The sequence below is a fragment of the Sturnira hondurensis genome, unplaced genomic scaffold (genome assembly GCF_014824575.4).
Source record: "Sturnira hondurensis isolate 20B ecotype Veracruz unplaced genomic scaffold, ASM1482457v3 Scaffold0020119, whole genome shotgun sequence".
NCBI classification, from domain to species: Eukaryota; Metazoa; Chordata; class Mammalia; order Chiroptera; family Phyllostomidae; genus Sturnira; species Sturnira hondurensis.
Window position 1 is genome coordinate 131,851 of NW_028092750.1, and position 23,382 is coordinate 155,232.

General features: G+C 37.8%; 1 protein-coding gene across 1 annotated transcript in view; it reads right to left on the reverse strand.

Annotated features, from left to right (window-relative positions):
* Window positions 1-23,382, reverse strand: part of ADAM7 (ADAM metallopeptidase domain 7) — a gene marked incomplete at its 3' end in the record, with an annotated part of 52,034 nt that overhangs the window by 25,988 nt on the left and 2,664 nt on the right. The window contains exons 2-8 of the mRNA XM_037028662.1: window positions 18,127-18,230; window positions 13,757-13,833; window positions 12,157-12,235; window positions 10,668-10,744; window positions 9,476-9,674; window positions 7,986-8,039; window positions 3,499-3,570 (exon numbers count right to left, since the gene is read on the reverse strand). Of these exons, the coding sequence (XP_036884557.1) occupies window positions 3,499-3,570; window positions 7,986-8,039; window positions 9,476-9,674; window positions 10,668-10,744; window positions 12,157-12,235; window positions 13,757-13,833; window positions 18,127-18,230 (662 nt within the window). The remainder of the gene's footprint in view (window positions 1-3,498; window positions 3,571-7,985; window positions 8,040-9,475; window positions 9,675-10,667; window positions 10,745-12,156; window positions 12,236-13,756; window positions 13,834-18,126; window positions 18,231-23,382) is intronic.

The window sequence follows — 23,382 nt, forward strand, 5'->3', positions numbered from 1 at the left end:
AACATAAAAGGAGAGGTTACTCATATAATATTAATAGAGAATGTAACTGGTGATTAAAACATTTAATATAACATTATAACAGTAACCCCATGTTAATTTTCTACTTGTCTTAACCTACACGATATGAATATATTGAATTCCATGTGTCAGCATGCTAGCCCAATAACAAGGTCATTTCAGAACCATGAGAATTGGTTTCTTTTAAACTTGAGTGAAGTTGGACCTTCAGTTAAATCGTCATTTCAAATCTATGCCGGAGCCCGTGGTACCTATTGCTTTGGGTCCTGATCTCGTGGAATAAGCCTTATGAGTCAGGTCCCACAGAGCAAAAATTTTTTCAACCTGAGCTCTTTGGGCTTTCCACACTTGTGGAGGGACTTTAGGTTTATAAAACTGGTTGCAAGTGCAAATGGGAATATTTGTCATCCTATGAATGTGTTCTCTTCTAGTAAGAAAAGAACATAAAATAAAGACACTTCTTTTGTGGGGGACCGACCGTTCAGTGAGACAGACCGTTCAGTGAGGTGACTGATGACAGACTCTCCAGCTAGATGAGGCTAGACCTGGGACAGCATGGAGATCGCTTCCCATAGACCCCAAAGAGGGTCTGACCCCTCACTGTGGGCAACACGGGGGATGGAGGCCCGTGAAAAGCAATATGACGGAAAGGGTCGAGAACTTGTAGGCAATGTCACTTTAAATTGTTTGTGGTATGGCCTCCTAATCTAAACAGAAAGTCTTTAACAAAAATTCAGCAATGAGCAACAATTTGGTATTTATCCTTACTTTGGAGCTGAAAACCCAAGGAAAGAGACTGAGTCTTACATTTGGACAACATTAGGGTAATGATAAAGCCAACTAAGAGATACAAGAAATAGGAGAAAACAGAAATGACTATGAGATACACTCACTCTGCTCCACGTTGCTCCCACATTTTAGAAAAAGTCATAGGAAGGATTTTTCATTTCTGTAGACATAGGTTTAGATTTAGGGATTGAGGGATTCTGCTTCTGGCTAAGATATACACAGTTGGAAAGAGTACTGCTCTTACCTGACCCAAAGAAAAAGCCAGGGAATCTGCAAAATCCTATCTTTCCTTGAAACTGTGAGAGCTGAGAGGTACCAGGCAAACATGTAGCCTGAAATCTAAGGAAAGAATCCTTCAAAGAGAAATGGTACTACAGCACCTCCCAGTGGCAGAAAAAGAGAAAAAGAGATGCTTTGCACCAAACAGGCAGATAAGAATCTGGCAAACATTTTTAAGGAATTGCTAAAAGGCAAATGTGGGATAGAATAAGATTGCAGAACCCATTGGGAGACACGGACACAAGGAATCGTGCCCACGCACATGCACACTCAAGGAATACATTGGGGGTCAGAGATGGGCTGTCCTCCCTTGGTGATATAGGCCTGGAGGATGGGAGCAAGTTCTGCCTTGGGAACAGTTTTTTTTTTTTTTTTTTTTTTTTTTTTAAGATTTGACTTATTTTTAGAAAGAGGGGAAGGGAGGGAGAAAGAAAGGGAGAGAAACATAGATGTGTGAGAGAATCATGGGTCAGTTGTCCGTCACACACTCCTCTGTAGGGCCCTGGCCCCCAATGCAGGCAGGTGCCCTGACTGGAAATTGAACCAGCAACCTTTCGGTTCACAGGCCTGATCAATCCATTGAGCCACACCAACCAGGGCAGAAACATCTTAAAACCTATCAAACTCTTCTTTCTTGAGAAACAAAAGCCTCAAGCTGCTATATGAAGTTCAGCAAACTTTTCTTTTACACCCCAGAGCCCAAGTGAAGACCTGTTGTGGCTGGAAAAAAGGGGAAAGAAAAACACCTACCCCGAGAGAAGAGGGAAGAAAGTCTCACAACGCCAGACCTTTCAAGGTCTTCTATCGAGGGAGGAAGAACATGAACATTGAGAAATAGCCACCCAGAGACCCATGGGCAGGACTTTCGTAGGCCAAGGATAGACCAGGATAACAGGAAACACTTCGAGTCCCATAACTAGCCCAGCAATTACCGAGTAAGAAACAAGAACAGACCACTACTGAAGAAGAGATACATAGGTGAAAGAAGACCTTCTGTGAGCACTAGCCTGAGGTTGAGGCTGAAGCCTCTCCAAAAATTCAGGACCCACCCTAAGCCAGGGTCACATTACAAGAATCTGAAGCTCAAGGTGCATGTAGGTAACAATAGCAACAGCAAGACCTCAAACCAGTGTAATTGCTGACAAGGCTGATTCAATCCTATTTGCTAATGGTCTGGCAACAACAACAACAAAAAAGTAAAAGTAGTTTATACTTCCAGGCATCAGTAGCATTTCTGTCCCTACTATTCTATACTCAACATCCAGTACTCAAGATAATATGAAAAAGCACACAAAAAAGGGAGGAGAGGAAAAACAATCCCCTGTTCAAGCGATAAGTCAGCGAAACTAGACTCAGAGATAATCCAAATGTTGAAACTATCTGACTGGAAACATAAAATAACAATTATTAGTATGTTAAAGCTCTGGTGGAAAATACGGATGTGGTAGGCAGAGTTCTAACATAAAGGTATATAAAACATTCCAAGTACTTGGAAATCAAGTAACACACACACACACACACACACACACACACACACACACACACACATATAACCAAGGATGAAAGAGGAAGTCATAAAGGGTATTAGAAATATTTTTGAATAGAACAAAAATTAAAAATAAAACATCAAAATTTGTGACAAATGGCTAAAGATCTTATACTTACGACTTGACCCTGCATTCTTACTTCTTTGTCATTGACAAAAGAAAATAAAAATTTGTGTTTTCACATATGTCTCTATGCATATGTTTAAAGGAAATCATTATCATTATAGCAAAAACTAGAAACTGATCAAATGTCCTTCAACTGGTGAACGAACCACCGCTGGCCCAGGTGGGGCCGAACTAAGAGATTATGGCGCCTTCCTTTGGGCCTGGTAGTGAAGCTCGTGACTTGGAAGAGGTCATTGTACAAAATGTATAATTCACAGCATTATTTTTAAAGAAAGGTTATAGTTAATTCTGTTTTAGACAAATTAAACACTTTAGTACATTTTACTAAAATATTTCCTTAATTTCTATGTCAAAATATGAAAAATAAATTATAGCTTGAAAACCTTTTTGCTATGCAAAGTTGTGGAGCAGTAATTTAAAATAGTGGATTTGACTTATGCATGAAGGGCGTCACTTTGTGCATCGCTTTATAAATTTTTGTGATCAGTAACCAATATTTGAAATGCATTTAAAGGTTTAAGTATTAAATATCATTTACTTAGAAAACAAAAACTCAGACCTGTGGTTCCCTTGTCGCTGTCATTTTTTCAATGAATTTTTTCTAATCAGTTTACTGGGTGAATTTTTGTTTTGGGGGCTGTCTCAGTGTCGGACCTACCACAAAAATTCAGCAATATCTGTTCTACAAGTTTCTTTCCACTTGTGACTTTAGCTTGATTTAAACTGCGTAAACTCTTACCATGTTGACAAAATTGACCATTCCCCAAATTCGGTCCCTCAGTTTATTGTGGGGATTATTATTCCTGCGATACTGAAAATATAAACATCAGATTGACATTTATTAATAATAGGAGTTGAACACAAACAGTAAAGTATTTTACCCACTATCAGATACTTAACAGAAAAAATTCATTGGCATTCCTTCAGTCAGCTAAAAATCTGGGCATCTTAAGCAGAAATTACTTTTTATATAAAATAGATACCACACTTTCAAAAGACACATTCGACTTAACAACTACTTTAAAACTTTTTATAGCTTTGTCCCCTTTCACATTACATTTTATTACACTACATACTTATCAAACCAGCTGATATGTTTTTTAGAGCTCACGTTTATAATGCTGATGAAACAAAACTCACTAAAGCTCCACAGCAACCATGATGTTGCGGGAAACAGCTACTCGATCGGCCCTTCTGTGTCCGTGGTGGTCACCAACCAAGGAACACTTCACCACGGGGCCCCCTGGAGCCAGAGCTCTGAGGAAAGGGCTGTGGCCTGCCCTTCTCTCTGGGAAAAGACTAGGAAGGTGGCGCCAACTTCCTGTCCAATCTGTTCGGACTTCTATTCGCTTCTTACAAATGACTTCTCCCTTTCTGCCGTCAGGAGCTTGTTCTCAGCATTATCAATTTCGACCTAATAAAATATACTTAACCATAACAGAAGGTATCCTTATGCAAATGGTCAAGCTTCTTACCTAATAAAAACACAAGGAAATATGCCTTTTCTGAATCCTGCAAGTATCCTCTAGTTACCGCTTCATTGCAGTTCTGTTACCTTAAATATCTACATTCCTCAAAGAAACACCATTAGAATCTCTTCGACTGTCATCTCCCACCCACTCTGCCACTCACGACTCGTAGCTTGACTGTCATCCATTGAAACTATTCTTGATAGATCCACAAATGTCCTCTTATTATCAATTCTGAACACACGTTCCTCATCTTCCTGCTATCCTGTTCACATGTAATATTGACCATTTTCTCTTTCAAGAATGTTCTTATCATCTGGATTTCTATTATCATACACATTTCTAGTGTCTCATTGTGCACAGGGTTCTCTTTCCCACCATCCCCTTAAAATCTAGATGACAAATATGTTTCACCTAGGATTCCTGTTGATGAGTGGATGGGGCTGGCCTAAAACACACCTGAAATGGGTAGGTGAAAGAGGCTCTGAGGCTGTTTTAGGGACTACAGGCACTGGGTACTTTACTAGTCATTGAGTTCAGCCCCTGGGGATAAGGGAGAGGGATGGCTATGGGGTCTTGCAACTTTTATTTTCAAGCCTTTATTAAATGTTTAGTGTTCCCCAAGGTCAGACATCTGTGCTCTGCTTTCTCTTTCAACTCGCTAACTCTGGGTCTACACGTTCAAATCCTCACTCTACTTAGCTGCTTAAGACTCATCACTTTGCTTTCCCAATGTGTAAAACCCTCAACTTGTTTCCCAAAGCAGCCTTTGTTTTTCCTAATTGATCTCACTGAACTACACTTGCTCTTAGTCTTTATTAATAAATTATTATTAAGAATAAAACTTACTTTAGCACTTTAAAAAGTTAGTTAATATGTGTTCTTACCAACATGCTAATGTAAGCCTGTCTATTGATTAGTGTTCTATTAGCTTATTAAGTTCTATTAGCTTAGAACTTACTAATGCATTTTTTTAAAAATATAATTTAATTGTAGTTTTTCTTATTTTTACACATGTAACAATAGTGTATCTTTCTTTTTAATTAGCATAGACCTTATTTATTTTCTAACATTGACTAGGAACTTCAGTAAATAAGTTGAAAAACTCTATTGACACTGAACAGATGTACCCGATTCCCAATTTTGTAGGAAAATCCCCAACATTTATTTGTTAAGTTTAACATTTACACAGGACAGAATTTTGGTAAATATTCTTCATTGTCCTCCATTTCTTATTTGCTAAGAGTTTTATTATGAATCTTGAGATATAGATATGATACTTGAGATGAATACATGGTTTATAATAATTGCCATTGTCATGCAGAGTTTTTAATATGCACTGGATTGGGTGTGCAAATATTTTTAGAATATTTGAAGTTGTGTTTGTAAGTGAAATGGGTGTTATGACTTCACTTGTCTGGATGTGTTATCAGTGTCATTATAGATTGTCACAGTAACGACCCTTTAGGAAATTACTTTTCTAGATGTCCACACCCTTAGGTAGCTCCCTCTAACATTAATCCTAGGCTTGATCATAGGGCTGGCAAGTGAGACGTTAATAAATGTAATGCAAGCAGAAGCTTGAAAAGCTCTTGCTCGTTGAATTCTGGCCTCTGTCTTGATGTTTTGAGGCTCAGCTATGACAAGCACAGGCCAGCCTACTGGAGACAGGTGACCAACTGAAACTGACGTTGCATAGCAAGCAGTGACTACGGCCACTTCTGCTCAGCCAGGCAGGCCAGCGCAGTGGCCAGATGCGGCAGCTGCAGAGACACCCTGCACAACGTTTTAGGAACATCGTATCACAGAAGTAGGTAACTAACGTGAAGGTTATGGTAACTCTATAAAATGTGTGAAGAATATTTTCTCTTTTCCATCCTTTAAAAAAGTTTGTAACAGATAGGGTTATCTGTTATAACAAATCTTAGCAAAATTTGTCTTTAAACTCATCTGACCCGTGTCTTTATTTGTCAGATTGTGGGCTGCTTATTTAACTTTATAAATTTGTTATAATCCTTGTGGGGTTTCCTATTTCCTATTTCCTATTTCTCAAGTCAGTGAAGTTAACACTATACTACATGCTTCTGCTCATAAATTTATTGGCTCAATGTTGTACATTTTTTAAATGACACGTAATCTCTACTATGTTTACAGTTATGTTTTCCTTTTATTCCTAATTTTACTTCTACTTTTATTTTTTCTTAATAAGTATTGTCAGAAGTTCCTCTATTTCATTAATTTTTTCAAGAGATTACTGTTTGGCTTTGCTGATCTACTCAATTGTTTCTTTTTGATTGTGTATTTTATTAATTTTATTCATTGTCAAAATTATTTTATTTTTCTGTATTTTTTGAATTTATTCTGTTTTATTTTCTAACTTTTCCAGTTTGACTTTTGGTTTACTAAATTTCTTTTTATAATACAAATATTTATCCTCAAATATCATTCTAAATACTGCATTGTCACATGCATCTAATAAATTTTATCTATAGTGAATATTTTTGTTGTAATAAATTTGGATAAATCAGGATAATTTCAGATTTAATTTTTAGTCTGTTAATATTTGAAAATATATGTTGTTTTAGTTTGCAAACCAATGATCTTTTAGTGGATTCATGTAACAATTTTTGTTATAGTTTCCAAATTGGTTCTGGTTTTTAAAAAAGTAATCTTTATAGTATCTACACCTTCATATTTCTTTGTACTTTCTTTGTGGCCAACTGTCAGTTTAATTTCTGAAAATATTTTATTTGCATGTGAAAATAATATATGTTGTCTATTTTTGTATAAAATAATTATAGGACATTTTATCAAATTATTAAATAAAATCTATATTTTTGTGGCTCAAATCTTTTCCATTTTTGTTTATTTTTTTCCTGCTTGATCTAAAATTTTCTGCTAGATGGCAGCCAAAACCCCTTATTTTTCTATAATTTGTCATTTTTATTGTATATCTTTTTAGACTAAGACATTAGTGTATAATCTGAAATATCATTAGATGATTTAAAGTTCTCAAACAGTTTATTTTCCTTTCCATTATGTTGGTTGACTCTTTCTCATGCAGTTAGTTTGACCTAGGATTATAAAAATGTCCTTTAAAAGCATATTTGATTTGGACTCTAGAAGTATCAAGTTTTTGACCACTTTTTATGTGGAGACTTTGACGTAGCATTTTTGCTTTGGAAAAAAAATACAATACCACACCATGCATGACACAGACCTAGGGTTTTTGCTTTCCGCTTGCATATCTACTGCCCCTAGCCGCAAACAGCCAGAGCACTTCCTTCCTCTTTGCATTTTTAGTGCACAGAGCTTTTCTAGTTCCCTTTCAGGGATTGACCAGCCCTTCGTGGCTCTGGGTATCATGCACTACATTCTCTATATATTGTGGGTCACCAAGCCTTTGAATGTTATTTACTACTCTAATGAAGATCTCCCTCATTTTTGGCACTTGGGGATTCCCTGTTTTGTTTTGTTTTTTAAGCTCAACTGCAGACTATGAATATAGTTTTATTTTTCTTTATATGTTGTTCAGCATTTTCATATGTTTGTAATATGGAAAGTAGTTCTATTATTTTGACTTAGTTTGCTGTACTGCCAAAGGACCTAATTATCTCTTATATAAACCTGGCAGGAGCTAAAAACAAGACTTTGAGCCCAGAATGAAATTCTGACTAAAATATTTTTTCTTGGTTAGAATCACAACTCTAGTTTTAAAAGGATGAATGAAGAAGCAAATGTTCATCTGAAAACTTACCACATTATCATCGGCAACAATGAACAGCTCAACATAATTTTCCTTATGAGGGTTCTGATAATATTAAAAATATTAATGAAGTCTAGTTAATATTTCTTATCTTAACATTTTAAATTACCATAAAAACATGAAAAATATGAATTTTTCATACAAGAAAGTGAGGTATAGATGTATGCTTAATAATTTTAGGAAGTTATCTAAATAAATCTTATTATGTTATTAAAATATGTGGCCTTGACATCAGATTGTAACAAACTTGAACCAACATTCTATGTTTGATTATTTTTTTCTTTCCTGGTTTAGTCTTTCAAATAAGTTATAAATAAAAAATTATAAATCTAGTTTTCAACATTTAGGGTTTTTTCCACTTACAAAATAAATACTTACAAAGCATGCTCTTGTAAAAGAGAAAATCACCCATTTGTAATAGCTCAGAACTAACACAAAGCTAAGTTTAGCCTACAGTCTGGCTAATAGGACTGATTGTTTTCCATTTACCCTCACTCCTCTCTCCAAGTTGCCTCTGCTGCAGGAGTCTCAATGCCAAGCAACTGTGTATAAAAGTTGCTAATTATAGATCTTTTATAAAAAAGCCATATGAAGAAATTCTGCATTTTCAGCTTTTGGTGGCATGTACTGAAGTACATACATATTTTTTGAGTATAAAATGAAGACATACTGTTCAAAGATTAATTTGTATTTGATTAAATTTATTGAGATGGCATTGGTTCACATGGTCATATAGGTTTCAGGTATACATGTCTATGATGCATAATCTGTATATTGCATTGTATAACTACCACCCAAAGTCAAATCAGCTTCCATCACCATATATTTGGAGACTATGTAATCACTTATTGGTTGATTCATTCAATTGGAGAACAGCCATTAGGCGTCTAGTGTGTTTCAGACACTGTCTGGACTATGGATATGTGAAGATGAACACTCTTAAAGCTTAAAGAATAATATTCGGGGGGGGGCATTTAAAGAGATACCAGTTGGTTGTAGAGAAAAGCCTAAAATACAGAGGACTTTTTGTGCAATAATCCCACTAGAAATTGAACCTTTTATTACTCTTAAATGTCCTTAACATTTAGAACACTTGACCCAATGAAAGGGAGAGAGCCTGGCCTATCGACTCCCTGATAATGTCTCTCTTGTCAGAGAGACAAGAGCAGACAATATCTAGGGTAGGTTTCAAGACATTATAAATTTCATTCTTTCTAGCCATTTATTGCCCTAATCCTGTGTACCTAGACATGCATTTGTAGATATTGCCCTTCCTTCAATTCAATGGGACAAACTGAAATTTACTGTATAGAACTATCACTTTCTATATAGATAACAAATGCAAATGTTTGACATTTCTGATTTCAAACAATTAAGAGATCAGCCCAAGTAGAATGTATACTTCATTAATTGAGGCCACAATTTTCCTCTTGAGATCATAAAGGAAGAGAGGAAAGGTAATTTGAAAGTAAAGCACTCACTTCCATTTGAGAGTCTTCCATGGACTTGGTGTTATTGTTTGGAACAGTTGTGAAATTCCTGGTGAAATTGAGCTCTTTACAAGAATAATTGGCAGCATACTGCATCTTTGCATTATATTTGAACACCAAATGTTCTCCCTCATCTGAGTATTTCACTGGTTCAATGAGGTACCTTTGGTCATATACCCTGAAGAATCCCCTGTGGAAATTGAGAATACAACGTATAGCTAAGACTTTTTACTACTACGTTACTACATAAAACTACTCTGTCCCATTTTTATTGATGTTGCCTTTTAAGAAAGGAGAAGAAGTTTAAGGGCAGAGACTCATGAGGGTGCAGCCAAGTGTTCTGAGTGATGAAGATATGAGATAACATACAGTCTTTGATTGAATTACTAAGTTTTTGTAAGAGTCAGCTCACTTGGATCTTTCAGAAGTTTGACACCCCAATCTCTACTTTGGTGTTTCAGGTCGAGTAGCAGTTCCCACCTGGGCTTGTAGATCCCTGGCAAGTCTCAGATTTCTTTAGAAAATGCTGCAAATTTTTATGCCCATCATGCATTAATTATAGGGTATGTACTAACTTATAAGTACTATTATGTGATAATTTTGTTATTAAAGGGTTCTCATACTTGAAAATACCAGGAACTACCCAAGCCAAGTCCTCATCACAAAAGACAATTTTCTTGTTTTTCTACCCACTACCTCTCTACATCTCCCTCCATTGTCCTGGAGCCCAAGATCTGTAGGGAACTTCTATAGGTTGTACTTCCGATGTTTTACTTCCTAGACAATGAAAACACTGAGAAGTGTTGAAGTGTGGCAGGGATTCACAGAACTCTAAGTCAGGAGACCTGGTTTGGACTAAATTCCACCACTAGCAAATAGAATGTTCAGGAGCAAGTGTTTTATTTCAGTGTCCTGATCTATAACAGAAGATTTCCAGCAGACTTCCAACTCTGAATCTCTTGATCGCATACTGAAAAGCTTTCATTGCTTAGAGCTGGCATTAGACATCTTTTTGTCAAAGGTGAACATAAACAATGGGTTAAAGTAGAACTCATGCTAAAAATATACAGTAACTTTTCTTGATTAGTTTTTCTGTTTACCACATTGTTAACAAGAAAGGTGAGAAATCAATTTCTTTAAAAATCCAGAAGAAAACTCAAAGAAAATGGAAAGTGTGCGTTACCTGAGGCCATGGCATGTGCTGATACTGGCAGCAGAATCATGTTCATGTATAATGGATCCTTGGTAAAAACAGTGATCCTGAAACATGTGAGGAGGCTATTAACGTAAATACATTTATTGGTATACAAATAAAATATCTACATACTATATGTTCCCACTATATCAGCATTTCAGTATCACAAATTACATTTATATTCATCCATGCATTCATTCAATGCATTCTTTCATTTTGAAACTACTTTAGAGTCTTTTTACTTTAATTGCATGATTACTTTCTCTAATATTACTACTTTAATCCTTCCTAAAATCTCAACCAAACTACTCTCCTGTGCTATTATATTTTTCCCCAGTTGTGTTGCCTATGATTGTTAAAATTAGGTCTCATCCTTCAACCAGGTTCCCTTATGCCTTTCTGTCCTGATTCTCTGCTTCAACAGAGCTGGTATCTTTTTTATTTTTATTTTTTTTAAGATTTTGATTTATCTTTAGAGAGGGGAGGGAAGGAGAGAGGGAGAGGAACATGAATGTATGGTTGCCTCACGTTTGTCCCTGCTGGGAACTCGCCTGCAACCCAGGCATGTGCCCTCACTGGAAATCGAACCTCGATCCTTTGGTTCACAGCCCGTGCTCAATCCACTGAGCTACATCAGCGAGGCATAGCTGGTATCTTTATTACTTCCTACTTGGTCTCTGCCCATGGTGATTCTGTCAGGTAATAACTATCTCCATCATTTCCATCTGTTCAACTCCCACCTATGTGTGACACTTTTCCATGGTTCTCCAGGATCTCAGACCAACCACCACCCCCTACACGAAAGAATATTCTTCACTTTTCTTCCTGTTCTATTTTACAAAAATTACACGATGACTTAGATTTCATAGTTAACAGTAGCCTTAAATAGAGAAAAGAGGTTTTAAATATATACTTTTCATAAGAGAGATAAGGTTTTTCCTGGTCAGAAGGCCACAGAGGGCATGTTCTAGAAAGGTGGATAAAATTATAAAAATAAAATTGGTATCCTCTGAAATAATACTAATGATAAATAAACACAGATTTATTAGGAGAATGAAGGGGAAGCCTCTGTGTTGGTGCACCAGACGGATGGGGCAAGGGGATGTGACTCTCTTAAGGGTTGATCAGATGGAAGATTTAAAATCGTTTCATCTATTTAGGTTTTGTCCATTTCACTTGACTGCAATTTCACCAGGGTTCCTTAAGCTCCTCTGGTGTCCTACTGTACCTTTTGGGATTCATAGAGTCAGTCTGGTAAAGAAAAATACGTTAGTAGTCATCTCTTTGCGCATTAGGCAGTGATCAATCTCCTCCAGAGTTCAAAGGGCCATGGTTCCTATTCTAGGATCATTCAGTGACAATTGTCAATGTAGGATTCATTTCTGATGTAACAGTCTCTGAAGCTAGAATTGGGCTGCAAATCACACAAGGAAATGACAGTTTCAGAGAAGAGGCATAGGAAGGTTCTTCAAGATACCATGATCTGAGGGTGTCTGGTGATTTCTTCTCCTTTTGCCGAGTAGTGTGTTTCACTGTAATTTGAGGCCAGGAACTCCCTGGAAAAGAGGAGAAAGAGGTACTCATATCTACTCATTTTAAAAGGTTAATAGATAAAAACATTATGTGAGCAAGAGACTCCGGCCTGCTTTCAAATCTCAGGAAATCTTCTTAGGCTAAAAACGGATAAGCAAAATCAATCTCACTCACATGAAAAACCTTTCTACTTAGATTTCATGGTTTGGCAAAAGACTGTAGAAGAGGCAGAAAAAGAGACTGGCAGTTTCAGTGAGGTGGCACCTTGAAAAGAACCTAGAGAAAATATTATTGTAGTAAAAATCCCTCACCTTAAGAATCAAAATTCATGCAAAAAATCTCATTAGAGACTATAAAAGTCACAGGAGAGGAGAAAATGTCAGCATCTTTTGTCAAAAGAAATAAAAATTCTGTCAACCCATGTAACAGTGGGAATATGTAATGGTGGGAAATTTTAACCCACTCCTCCATTCTTTCGACCTCATTTCTGTGAATGCTGACTCTGACTAATATGTAGCTTATAGATGAATGGCACGTTTGTGTAAGAATCCTAGGAACTAACTTCAGAAGCCACAGACTCCAACCGTCAGGCATCCCAGCTCTGGGGGATTTGCTGACCTCCAACCATGGGGCCAGCATGACAAACCAGGTGGCCGGCACCTGAAAATAAACCACTTGCCTTTACATCAGCACCTGCCTCTCGAGTAATGACTTTCATAGTGGCAGGCGGCCAGACCTGTATTTGGCTATACCCCTAATTTCAACTCTACAAAAACTGGCCTTCAAGAATGATGAAAAAATAAAGACCATTTAAAATAAAATTTTTGTAGCTCACTTTTATAGAAGTTTAGATAACACAGGTATGTGCATTTTTCTAAATTCAGTGAATGCATACTTCAGATTTGTGCATTTCATTATAAAGTCTTACATCGAAAAAATGTTCAATACTAAACTATAATGATATGCTTGTTATTTAGGGGAAAGTATATTAATGTGTGCAATATAATTTGAAATGCATAAAAATAATGGAGGATAGACAGCTGAATGAATAGACAAGGAATTCTGATATAAAACAAGCATAATAAAACAATGGACATATGTGTACATGTCTATATTGATGGGATTATGGGTCTGTGTTCATATTACTGGGTATATGAATGTTCACTATGAATTTAGCCTTGTATATGCATAAACAGAACTTGGCTTCGTATCTATTTTACATAGCTTTGAAGTTACTTTAGAAGGCATGGTTTTCAAATTTCTTTTGATCCACTGGTTCACAAAGCAGCGGTACATTCATCTCTCATTAGAGCACGTGGACCTCAGAGCACTCCAGTACCCCATGTAGGGTGTGAATTATGAACTAGAGAACCATGTCCACAATGGGAGGCTGTTGAAGTGAGGTGAGTTTACAACTGGAGGGTAAGAATTCATGTTATGTACAGATAACAGTGACTTGAGGAATTAACTTCATTGGCAGTTTTTATGAAAACTCTAACACTATAGACTAATAAATCTTATTATTGAATCATAATAAAACTTACCTTGATTTTAAAAGGTGAAGTATTAAGATTTTTTTATGTAGACTTATTTCATACAACAATTCATCTTCATAAGTTTCCTGAAAAACAATATCCATCAAGTGACTTAAATGTGTGCTGCTTTAGTGTGGGCTCAGGGTGGATAATGGGGCAGAAGCCTGGGTGGACGACCTCTGGGAAGACTGTCCTTTCAGGCAAAATGATAGATATGGATAAAGCTGAATTTATAAGAGAGCTAATATATGCTGGATTTTGCTTTCAAATAATTTTAATTAAATTGTTATGTTTTTTTCTAGCTGAAAAAATAAAATAGTGAAAAAATTATACTGTCCCCTTATCCAGAGATATGTTATTATATATTCTTACAGTTTCAACCCCCAATAAATCTCTGCTTACGTATTTCGAACAATTTCATGTATACTATCCTATAGCCTACTTTTTCACATAAAAGTAAACCATGGCCAGGGCCATTTTTCTATCCCAACAAGTATTATTTTATGGTCTGAATTTTATGGCTGACAATGTGAATTTATTTAACCCACATTTAGATCAGAAACTTGACTTGGGCTATACACACTATAGTTGGACAGAATTTCACTGTCCAACACAGGAAAAGTGTAAAGCTCATGGTAAATACTACCATATTGCCCTGAAGGACAAAAGTATAAATTTAGAAATTTACAGTGGCTCTTGCATCCTTGTCTTAAATGTTATCATTAATAAAATAATATTGTGAAAAACCACTACCTTTGATAAAATTAGAATTGACATTTTCTTTTGTTATTTGTAGATTCATATATAAATTTCTAATTTATGTCTTTTCACCTTTTTTCTTTTCTGGCATTTTATTTCTTTATAATTAATAAGAATTCTTTATAACTTAAGAATTCATAGTTATTGGCCATATATTCTACGTATTTCTTTAGTTTAGTGTTCATTCACTTATTCAAGCACTGTTATTTCAGCCACAGTGACAATGGGGAAGATACAATGGTGTATGAGTTGAAGGTCACTGCCCTTATGGAAGCCACAGCTTAGCAAAAAAGAAAATCAGGCAAATGTAATTGAGTGTTGTAAGCATCATAAAAGAATAGTCATCACAGAGACTGTGCTAGGGTTATTGGAAGGAGGAGTCAGGGACAAAGGACAGCAAATGCAAAGGTCCTGTGGTAGAAAGGAGCTTGACATGTCTGAGGAACAGAGAGAAGTTCAATGTTGCTGGAAAGTCAAAGTTGAGTAGAAATAAAAAATGAAAAGACAGAAAGGAGCCTAATCATGTACAGCCTAGTAAGTCACCTAAGAGGATTTAGACCTTATCTTAATGGCAAAGGGAAGCAAAAAGTTTGGGCAGAATAACTCAGTAGGTATGATATTTTAGATACTTCCTTATTATAGGTCATGGCTCAGCAGAAATCATGACTGTAGGCAGGCGATACATTTAAAGGCTATGGATGGAACATAGTACTTCTGGCAGGGGAGTGGCAGCAAGAATAAGGAAGAGTTGATCATTCTGAAGGATATTTACAAGCTAGAATCTACAAGGCTAGGAGATTGTTTGATGGGGTAGGCAGCAGACAGGAGTCAAGAATTACTTCAGGTTTCTGGTTTGTTTAGTTAGAGAGAAGCAGCTTTGAGGGAGGGAGAAGGGAGTTTTGTGTTTACTGAATGTGAAGTGTGCATCAATTAGGGCTTTTTTGATGGCAAGTTTCACATAAAATTAGTACCTGATTATAAAGATACAGTATTCACCATGGGCAGGCAAGAAACAGATGTTCAATTAAATAAGGGTTGACTCCCATTTTACAATAGGCTGACCTTTCTGTGTGGATGTGTAGGTGTGTGTCTGTGTCTCTGTGAGTAACAAGACGGGATATCAGGACTTTTTGAAATTTGTCCCTTTGAATATGATTTTTATGTTATCTAATATTGAGGAACTGTCTTATAGGGGCAAATGTGATACAATTATGTTTAATCTTGTCACTAAAATATTTTAATAAACAGAATATTAAATTTTATATTTTATTTCTGATTTTATTTATTTTAACTTAATTTTTAAATGTATTTTTTCATTTTATATCTTGTAATCCTCACCCAAGGATATGTTTATTGATTTTAGAGAGAGAAGAAGGAGGGGGGTAGAGAGAGAGAGAGAGAAACATCAATTGATTGCCTCCCATACACTTCGTGACCAGGGGTTGAACCTGCAACCTAGGCATGTGCCTTGACCGGGAATCAAACTCACAGCCTTTTAGAGTATGAGATGATGCTCCAACCAACTGAGTCACTAATCAGGGTGAATTTATTTTTATTGTAGAATCATTTTAAACTTAGAGGAAAGTTGGAAAGACAATACAGAGAATTCTCCTGTACCGCACAACTCAGGTCTCCATATTGTTGATTAACATCGTATCCTCTTGATGAACCAAGGTTGATACTGCGCTTAGTCTACACTTAGCCAGATTTCCTTAGTTGTTGTCTAATGTCCTTTTACTGCACTAGGATTCCATCAAGGATGCCACAGGACATTTAACTGTCATGTCTCCTTACACTTCTCTATGCTATGACAGTTTCTCAGGCTTTCTTCATTTTTGATGACTTTGACTATTTGGAAGAGTACTGGCCAGCTATTCTGTAGGCTGTCCCTTAATTTAGGATTTTATGTGTTTTTTTTTATGCTTGGGATGGGGTTAGGGACATTTGGGAGAAAACAAAATAAAGTGCCATTTTCATCACATCATGACAAGAGTACATACTAGCAACATGAAATCACTGGAGAGGTTTGCCTTGCTCTACTGGCTGAGGTGGCACTTGACAGCTTTCTCCATGGTCAAGTTGTACCTTCCTGCCTTCTTGTTCTACTCTTTGAAAGGCAGTCAGTGTGCATAGCCCATGCATACAGGGTGAGGAGTCATGCTCCACCTCCCAGGGTGGGGAATAACTACCGCAACTTTCTGATTCTTCTGTATGAAATATTTATCTATCCCAGCTCCTATTTATTTACTTATTAATTATTTATATCAATATAGTGTCATGGATATTCATTTATACTTTACGTTATCATCCAAATCTATGTTATTTGTTTTGTTTTTCTCAAATTGTTTTTTCTTGGCCATTCGGAGCTATTTCAGTTGGCTCCTGGGTTCTTTTAATATCCTCCCCTCACAGGGGGTTTGGATTTTTGTTTGCTGGTTTGACAACTTCCTTACTTTCTTGTACTACCAGGTGCTCCAAACTCACCTTGTGTATTTCCTGCCTGGGTTCAGGCTCATCTTGTAAACTCATTACAGGATGTTTCATTCAGTCTTGATTAGTCTTAAGATAATAGGTGCCAGAAGAGCCCACCAGGTTTGACACAATGAGTGGTGGAACGCTGGGGTTTGCCCCTTCGCTGAGTACCAACATTCAACCAGTAAAAGGTTTGAGAAGGTGAGAAAAGAACTGGAGTTTAAAACAAATCTGTCTGTAAGGAGATTATTAGACAAAATGTTTAGACGCGATCTCCAAATGGCAGCAGATAGAGAGTTGCTTTCCATCATTTCAAGCCGTGTCAAAGAGGCCTCAGTGGCACCATTGGGATAGTTGAAGGTGCCTCATTTACCACTGAGAAGCGTGATAAGTGAAAGCCTGGAAGGCTGGCTCCTCTGGTGGTGGAAGAGACCAAAGCCATCACAATGGGAAAGCTTAGCCCTCCCAAGGTGTGTTGGTGCAAAGTGACCATATTCTGTGGGCCAAATTAAAAACCCGAGGTTCCAAAGGCAGTCATTGAAAGTCTTTTACAATAGTGGGAATTGAAAATAACTCCATTTTAAGCTTTGTGCCCCATGATGTGTATTACATCTTTTCTATCTAAATAAACCTCAATTACTGTTGAAAATAAAATTATAACTGTCTTTAATTTTAATACCTGAATAAGCACCCTTCCAGCCAACTGTCCAAGAAGGCCTTGCTGTGCCTGTGAAAGCCATCTAACTTTGCTGCAGAATCTGGAAGGCAAATAAGCCTGCATATCAGGTCACTGGAGAGCAAGCACCCTGAGATCACGATGCACGGGGAGTCAGCTCAGGGCAAGTGAGGTTGCCTTCCACCCATCTAGAAAGCTGTTAGTGGAAGGCCTCACACAAACTGGAAAATGTTTCATGGCACTCCCAAAAACTCACACTTCACTCCTTTTTGTTTCTCAATCTGTCAAGGGGCTGCTTCCTCTCATCCTCTGCCTGCCACCCTGCCACCCACCCAAGCATGGACTCTAAGCTGAGAGTGAGTCCTGGGAAAAATTGAGACTCTTCTCTTGATTGCTTCTAATCAGAAACAGAGGTGGCTTTCCACATGCCTGTGAAGGCCATACATCTTATTTATTATTTCAAAATCTATACCTGTACATCATCATCATGGGTGTGCCAAACATCTCGCTTCTGTATCAGGGGGAGCCTTTTAGGATAAACCAGTTCTTGACCTTGAGCTCGGAGGATTGCCTTTTCTGAGAAGAAGCATAAGGGGGAAATACATGGGGCATTAACATTCACCACGGGGACTGGATAACAGAGTCACTCTTACAAGAGTTCAGTTGCTCCCAATTAGCAGCCATCAACAACATCTCTATAAAAGAGCACCCCCACTCTACAGGGAAGGACATCCAGACAGATGTTTCCATAGCAGGCAAAATACAAGTAAAATTGGAAAGGAGGCACAGAAGTCAGCGTCTTCCATCTTTTCATCTTGTTCTCAGTTCTCACCTACTTCTCTTCACAGAGCAGACTGTTTCCATATAAGCTGCTTTTTACCTCCTAGGGACAGTTGCATTTCAAGTCTGCACTCCAGTAGCTGAATAGCAGGCTTCCCTGGTTAAAGGGATTTTGGGTGCTTCTCAATCAAGGCTAAATACAACGCACACATTTCCCGCCACACCAGGGTCACTTGTGAGCTGAGCCCCACTCACTTCACGCTCACTGAAGAGCCATATAGAGGAGAAAGTGTGGGAGTGTGGAATCTGCTCTTATCTGAATCAAGTTTTTACCAGTTTATTAGCAGTACGGCCACGAGTAGCAATCTCATCCCTCTAATCCGTCGACATGAGTCTCAGTTTCCTTTTCTGGAAAGCAGAGGTCATGATATAAAATTTTGAGCCAGCTACTGTACAGAGCAGCTCATGGCAGCACAGTGGCTGCCGGACCACAGATGCTCAGGACACCCCTGCCTCCTCCGCATGGATCCTCGGAGCGTTCGGAGGACCCGAATCTCAGAACCACAGGGGCAGCCTGGATCTGGTCTCGAATCCTGTACTGTGTTCTCCACAGCAGATATAATGCTTTTATTGATCACAATTTAAACTTTGTGATTAAAGAGACATTCTCTCCTAGCATAATAAGAAAAGATTAAGACATACCTGTAATGTGAGAAGTGAGTAGAATCATGAAAAATAAACTCCCAAGAAGCATTCTGAATGATTCTGGTTGAAGAGGGTGTGTGGGCTTGAGAACAAGTGTTCACAGTTCTTTGTCCTTGCTTCCACAGTGAGGATGAAGGACCCACCAGGCAGATTGGCAGTTTTAATCCGGCTCGAGGAAGTGTTCCTGGGTCACGTTGCACAATTGGTGAGATGCTTGAGGTTAAAGCCTGGAGGGTGGACATCATGTCCTAATTAGAGCGACTGCCATGCTCCTGGTGGTGGTGGTGGTGGTGGTGGTGGTGCAGGCAGGCTGGGCAGGGACCCCTCCTTGACTCCTACTGTAAATATGACTGATCCCTGGTGCACTAAAGATTCAAAAATGAGAGAAAAGTCATATATGCCTTAGAAATAAGTGACCAACGAATGTTTATATAAACTTTGGTTGGAAAAGATACTTCTATGCAAAATGCCACATGTAGAACCTGTAAAGGAGAATTTGATAAAACAAACTAGATGAAAGTATTGAGAGCTTTTATTTTCTAGCTAAATCAAGCTCTGGGCCATGGCTACAGTGGCCATTAGAGTGCTGGATGAAGCACAAGACAGGAACCCTTGTTTCACTCCCACCCAGATGAAAGAACCCAGGCAGCACTGGGGCAACCAAAAAGAGAGAGAGAGAGAGAGAGAGAGAGAGAGAGAAATAGCTTTATCATTTTTTCTTTCCAGTTTTGAGGCATAATTGATACACAGCACTATTTAGGGCGTGCAGCATAATGATTTAACTTACATTGTGAAACAATGTTAATAAGTTTAGTTAATATCCATCATCTCATGGAGATACAAAAAAGATAAAAATATTTGCGTTAAGAATTCTTAAGATCTACTCCTTACCAACCCTACCATGTATCATACAGCAGTGTCCACTGCAGCATCACGCTGAACATCATATCCCTAGTACTTATTTATCTTAGGACCATGCCTTTTGACCACCTTCAACCAAACTCACTGATGGAAACTTATTAATGCTATAAAATGCAAATTAATTTAAAAGACAAACAAAAACTCTAGAAATGCATGCAACATATATAATAAAAGTTGAGGGGGAAAGTCCTCATATCCTTATAATATTGAAGTCTTTCTAATCAAACCTGAAAAAGAAAACATTAATGGTAAGTATGCAAAGGACCTGTGTAAACTTTCCTATCCATCTGTGTTCTCTTGCTGCATCAGAATAGATATCCCTTTGCCGATACAACCCCTTATTTGGGTTTTGGATTCTATCTCCACCTGTAGCTCACATTATTGATTATCCCTCTAGTACTCCCCCAAATTGAACCAATCTCTACCCTTCTTTATTTAAACAACCTTTTAATTGATCTCATTCTATTTCTTCCAGTCTGTCACAATGTATTATCTACACATCATGTAGGATGATCTCCTTAATACACATCACATTATGTGTTTCTTCTCAAGCATTTGCAGTGGCTTTTCAGAGTGGCAGCTGGAGAACCACCACAGCCTCCAGGACCTACATGAAATAGCCTGATGTTCTCTGGCTTCTCCTCTTGCTTCTCTCTTCACTCAATCTAATCCTGTCACTGTGTACCTTGCTATTTATTGGACATGTCAAGAGTCTTCTCCTTCAAGTATCTCTGCTTGCTCTTTCTTTTGCCTGGGATACTCTCCTTTCAGGCACATGCCCTGCTTTTTTTCTGTCTTCAGGTCCCTACTCAAATGTCATCATGTCAGTGAAGTCTTTTCCAAAAACCCTATGCAAAATAGAAATGCTTACTTCCACCCTGTACCTTTAAGCCCTTCATTGTCTTGCATTAGATGCCATCTAGAATGCTATATATTTACTTGTTTATATATTGTGTGTACATATATATCCTCACTTGGGGACATTTTTTTTTTCATTGCTTTTAGAGAGAGAGGAAGGGAGAAAATAAGGGAAAGAGAAAAACATCAATGCAAGAGAGAAACATCAATCAGTTGCTTTTCTGTATCCGCCAGACTGGACCAGGGATCGAACCTATAACCTTGTGGTTATAGGATAACACTCCAGCCAACTGAGCCACATGTGCCAGGGCTATGTATTTATGTTTCAATTGCTTGCCTCTCCTTCTAGAAATGTAGCTTCATAAAGGCAGGAATTTTTGTCTGTTTTGTTCACTACCTGGAATGACAGGTTGCAGTACATTTAAGAACTTGGAAAGATACCCAGTAATGGTAAGCACCTAAGAAAAGGAAACTATAGTTATTTTTTTAGCTTTTGATTATGGGGAGGTTAGATAGTATAGTCAATAGAAGGACACCTCCAGATGCAGCCAGCCCACTGGGGTGCAGGTCCCACCCAGCACTGACAGTTCCTCCCTGTAGGCCTGGGCAATGCTCACTCTCCCTCTGCCTCAGTTTCTGGAATCCACAGAGTAGCGATGGTACCCTAACTCATTACAGTTGTAGTGAAGATTAATGGAAGTAATTTGTGTAAATCATTCAAAAGCAGTGCCTGATACATATTAAAAGCTAGAAACGTGTTACTTTTTCAGAGGTATATTAATGCTAATTTGGCTTTTATTACTTTTTATTCACCACTTTCACCCACCTTTCATTTTTCTTCTCTGAGCTTCAGATTCTCTGGCTTTCTCTCCTCAGCCCAACACACCATGCTTTTTGCCACTAAAGGGCCCCTGGACATATTTGCTTCTCTACCTGGAGTTCTCGTCTGTCTTTTTGTGGCCAAATCATCATAATTCATCCTTCTTCAGTTCTCAGTTCAAGGGTTCCTCACTCAGGAAAGCCTTTCCCAACCCCACAGTCTAGACCAAGTTTCTGTCTGAAACGAGATTCTCTTTTTACCTGAAAATGTATGTCAGTCTGTCACACATTTGCTTATCTGGTTATTTGATGATGTGTCTCTTCCAGCAGATGAGATGCTCCAGAAGGCAAAGGCTCTGCTTGTTTCGTTTGCTCTGTCCCCACACACACCAAGCAGTGCCTGTGTGTAGACATTGTCTTCAACATAAACATGTTGGGTGCAGTTAGCTAGTATGATTAGTGTCTGGTTCCATCCTTGTATGTCTCCAGCAAGTTTGAACATAACTAAAACTTTTATCCAAATACAAGAGATGGTTGAAGACTGGTGGGCACACTAAGTGGTTACCAAACACATTTCTCCATAAGTCAAATGAAACTTCTCAGCTCCATTCACTATAACAGTCAAAAAGAACATTGTTTATTGGATGATAAAGACTTTATGAGCTTCCTTGTATTACAGTTGAAATTGTGGAAAATACAAGAGGATGAACAACTTTTAAAAATACCACTCATAAAATCTTAATTATTTATGGTGTCATGTTAAATGATAAGGCTCTAGGGCATTTGTCTGATATCTTTGAGCAAGTTATGGCCAGCCTTAATTTCTAGCATATCTAAGTACTAAAGGTATAGCATTATCTATAGTCAACCCAAGTGAAACAACCATGAACTTCCAAAGGAGAAAAAATTTTGTAACTTACTCAAGCCACACAATCAGTAAGTGAAAAGAAAAGATTAAAAGAAAATTTCTACCTGACTCTGTGTTCTTTCTAAAAAATAACACACTGGTGCTTCTTTTTTTGAGGGGAAGCAAACTTTATTCTTTCTCGTCATCATCTAGAATTAATCTCTCAATTTCAAACTCTATCAAGTGACTAGTGTAGAATAGTGTAATATTATACCATAAATAGCCCATAATTTTTTTCTCACTCTCAGGTTCCAGCTCTCTTGTCTAAATTAGCATGATCACTGAAAGTATGTAAAGCTTAAAAGAAAAAACAATGATCCCTGAAACAGGTTCCAGTATCAAGGGGGCTCTTTGGAGTCCAAATGTTAGAAAAAAGATTTTTATTTTTTTTATTTTTATTGAATATATTAGGGTGGCATTATATAGGTCTCAGGTGTACAAATCCACAGTACACTATCCATATACTGCATTGTTTGCACATCACTGCAGATCTTAAAGATTAGACAAGTGTGGGATGCTCTGTCCCCTTGTTATTTCTCTGCGGCAAGTCAGTGCTGCAACCTCTCATAGGAGGTTCTGTAATCTATTCCCATTTGCTTTCCCTGAATGGTTTGAGGCTGTAGATTCTCATGTTCATTCCAGTTGCCACCAGGGTGGTTTCTTCACACAGTAGTCTAGTCAACCAGCAGTATGTCTCTTGGAGGACTCCCAGCTCTGCACACAGCTCGCCTGCTCTCC